The 3939-nt window shown below is 43.0% G+C and overlaps 2 protein-coding genes across 2 annotated transcripts; one reads left to right on the top strand and one right to left on the bottom strand.

Annotated features, from left to right (window-relative positions):
• Positions 1-170: 170 nt before the first annotated feature.
• On the top strand, positions 171-1720 carry PHALS_02059 (farnesyltransferase beta subunit; the record flags this gene model as incomplete). The annotated part of the gene is made up of 5 exons (XM_024716571.1): positions 171-362; positions 433-518; positions 598-680; positions 759-975; positions 1039-1720. 5 exons carry the CDS (start codon positions 171-173, stop codon positions 1718-1720), a joined length of 1260 nt encoding a protein of 419 aa, XP_024582156.1.
• A 92-nt stretch (positions 1721-1812) lies between these two features.
• PHALS_02058 (uncharacterized protein) lies at positions 1813-2802 on the bottom strand (the record flags this gene model as incomplete). Its single annotated transcript, XM_024716570.1, has 1 exon — positions 1813-2802. One exon carries the CDS (start codon positions 2800-2802, stop codon positions 1813-1815), a length of 990 nt encoding a protein of 329 aa, XP_024582155.1.
• Between the last annotated feature and the right edge of the window lie 1137 nt (positions 2803-3939).

Genomic DNA, 3939 nt, shown 5'->3' with positions numbered 1-3939 from the left:
TTGAAAAGTTGGGATATTTTTTTTATATATGGCAAAAGTTGGGGCATTTTTTTTATTCCCCAAAAAATATTCTATCTTTTTGAATTCATTTCAAATATTCTGGTACGATAACTTTTCTTTAACCAGCATTGCAAATATTTAGTCCAGGAAGTTTGATTGTCAAACAAAAAATGAGCGAGGTATTAGACTTCGCAGCGATAGAGCGCTACCGCTGCAAAAGCGACGGGCTAATCACCCGCACGTCAAGTGAACAAGAGGATTGTGAATCTAGTTGTAGTCTTTTCTTCTTCCCACTACCGGAGCTACCTCTGGACCAGCAGCTGGAGCTACAACAATTAAATTTTGTCAACACAGATCTTGAGGTGAGTTTACATGACTTTTATTTTTCATTCTTCTAGATAATCGCGCCAACCATCATTTTGGTATGTGCAGCCACTGCTTATGCGTGAAAAACACGTCGCGTATTTAAAACGTGGCCTTACACGGTTATCAGCGGGTTTTGTGACCTTGGATGCCAGGTAATCGCACATTTATTGTCTTCGAAAATATTCTTTCTATTTGGACCAACTTCATTCTTTTCGATCAAATATATAACAGCCGTCCATGGATTATTTACTGGATTTTACACGCATTGGAGCTACTCGATGCTCTTCCAGACGAAATGACAGAACGCGTTATCGGTGAAGATGATGAAGCTCATTTATTGATATCTGGCTAGATCGAATGACTGACGAGCAAATTGAATTTATTTATGTTAGGCACTTTAAAGCCTTGTTGGAACGACGATCACGATGGTGGTTTTGGGGGAGGTCCCAAACAATTGGGACATACAGCCACTAATTACGCGTCATGTCTGACGCTGGCGTTGCTAGGGACACTAGACGCTTTAGAGAGCGTAGACCGATTATCGCTTTACCGGTTTTTCATGTCAAGAAAACATGCGGCCACGGGGGCTTTTATGGCTCATGATGGAGGGTGCGTAGTGTTTATGATGTAACGTTAGTCACCTCTAGCTCATGGTGAATGCACTGTCGATAGTGAAGTTGACGTACGCGTGACGTACTGCGTCATCTCTATTGCCAGTTTGTATGGAATCTTGACGGATGAGCTGAAGGCTGGCGTTGTGGACTACATCTTATCTTGCCAGACGTATGAAGGAGGCTTTGGTGGCGAACCGGGCAATGAAGCGCATGGAGGTTATGCATTCTGTTCTGTTGCAACGCTTTATATTCTTGAGGCTGTCGATCAGATTCGTGATTTTTCTGGATTACTGCATTGGCTCGCAAATCGACAGATGCCGTTTGAAGGCGGCTATCAAGGGCGGACTAATAAGCTGGTAGACGGCTGCTACAGTTTCTGGCAAGGAGCGATACCGGCGTTGCTGGCTAGTGAAGTCAGAAGACGCTTTGGGGATATTGTTCCGTACCAATGCCATCGGGAGCAGTTGCAGAGGTATATACTACTTTGCGGTCAAGAGATCTCCGGGGGATTGCGAGATAAACCGGGCAAACCGCGTGACCATTACCATACGTGTTATTGTCTTAGTGGCTTGTCCGTCGCGCAATACGGAGACGGAAGAGGCTCCCCGGTCGTTTTTGGTGATGCGTCTAACTTAGTCGCCCGTACGCATCCTGCGTACAACATTAGCTATGACAAGGTGATTAAAGCGATCGAGTATTTTAAGTCAAAAGGTTCATTCCAGCCCTCAAACTTCAGGTAACTTGCTTAGAATTTAGAAATGAAAGACGACATCAATGCCGATGTACCAGCTTGGTATTACATATAATTGCGAAATTGTTGTGTGATTAATGATTACAAGAGTGGTAGCTTTTCATCATCTATATCATGATCCTTTTGACTGGTATACAAAAAAGATGGAGAAAGTGCCAACTTGGGAAGTGGAGACTGATGATTAGCTGCTAACGAATGGGGAACGTGATGGTGAAGGCGATGTGATGCATTCAATATACCTTTTCGCTTCTCGCTTTCGTTTAGCACTTCAGACACTAGAAAAGCTTTCGAATTAAGTGACTTATTTCCGACGTTCCTTTGCAGTTTACTTTTGGCTTGATTCTTTCGTTTCTGACGCCGCTGGAACGGTGTCAAACCGTTAGAGATTAGATCGTCAGCTGATTCATTCGTCTCGTCTGGATTTACCATGGGTTTGCGAACATTATCTAAAGCTTGAATACTTCCGCTACCTTTTACGGATAAAGAAGATTTACCTTCTGGTAGAACGGCAGTAGTTTGCTTTGCCTTGCTGCCTTTATGCTTGACCTTTGGAGAAAATTTCTTTTTGGCTCGAGCTCCATGTCTATTTTCCTCTAAATGCTTTGTCGAGCCAAAATAATAATCTAGTGACATACCATTTAGATTTAAGTTTGCGTCAGTCTCCAGTGTGGGTTGAGACTCAAATACTTGCTGAGACTCAGTTACAGCCATCGTTTCTTTTGCTGCTGCACGATCATCATCTTTGACACACAGATAGTCACAAAGTGACATACCTGCCACCTCTTGTACAAAATCAAAATTTGAAATCCCCGTTTCATCAACCTCGTAGTCATCTTCGTAGCTTCCTTGCTCGCTCATTGACTCGAATGATTCGGCATGGATTTGGCATTCCTCAGCCTTTTCCGCTGCCATCACATTGTTATCGTCCGTTGGAATATTAAGCAGATGCTGTGAAACGAGGCCACTAACTTTGTGGGAAGCAAAGTAATCTTCCAACGTCGAACCTGCTAGTTCATCCCCGTCTTCATATTGCTTGTTTGCAACCAATGGCTTTTGTTTTCCCTTGCCCATTGCGCTGCTTCTACGTAGACACCATTGTTAAAAAATAGAAACGATTCACGAGACGTTACATTTATTGTCTCAAACAATGGTGTAGTGAAACCTTATAGTCCTCTTTGTAGTGTACCCATCAAAGTTGTCCATGATATGATGGCTCTACGTCATCAGAACGAAATTTATTGAAATGTGCCACGAGCATGAGCGTATCATCATATCTAACAAATTTGAGGCCAATACTGGCGTAGGCAAACTTCGTATCAGCTAGCACAGATTGCTTCACCATTGCTTACTGGGTCACCACCGAAAGTCGTGTTGATACCGTGTGTACATTTATGTGCACGCACAAGACCAAAATCTTGAAGCCGAAACAAGTTTACATCGACGGGTTTCTAATGCTCAAGTTCACGCAAGCAATCCACCTCTTTTGGTTTTGAGCACATAAAGTTCAAGTATTGTGACATTATGATTCTCGGCTTTTCAAGTTAGTGTCGTTGGCGCTAGGTCTTTTGGACATCAGATCCAGTGGAGAACACCATGCGTCAAGTGTATCCATTCGACGCTGCTTATGGTGTGCTATTTGACCAGTGGAAAAATGAAAACATAATCGAAACTATCACACCTAATCTTGCTTAACGATTGATTGTCTGCTGCACAGGATGTGTTGTGCAGGGTCTTACATATTAGGATTGTATTAAGGATTTTCTTTATTATCTACGCGTTTGTATTGTCGATTAGAATTGAGTTCTTGGTAGGAAAGATAAAATCGAGCAAGTGAAAGAATGAGGTTTTTTAGAATTTGGCGGCTCGGAAACCTGAATGGTCATAAATTTGGTTTGGCTCCACACGAGGAGGCTGCGAGCAAGAATGGACACTAATGTGGATGATCAATTTAGAAGGGACATTTTAAAGCGTTTCGGCGATAGATGCCACGAGAATTTGCACTGTCTTTTTAGGCGTACCGGGCGTTAAAACTGTCAAGATTTCCAAGAGTTAGCAAACCATACCTAAGAGCTGAAAAGTCCATTCGTCGGAATGATGGCGAAGAAATAATATTGTTTATTGTCTAAACGGAGAGTCCCATTATCGTGCGGCTTATACAGGGTCGTTCGCATCAACCCCGTCTGCAGCGGGGCTACCGTAGCAAAGCGC

This window comes from Plasmopara halstedii (assembly GCF_900000015.1).
Source record: "Plasmopara halstedii genome assembly, contig: Scaffold_1651, whole genome shotgun sequence".
Classification (NCBI taxonomy): domain Eukaryota; phylum Oomycota; class Peronosporomycetes; order Peronosporales; family Peronosporaceae; genus Plasmopara; species Plasmopara halstedii.
This window is presented reverse-complemented; position numbering and strand designations above follow the sequence as displayed.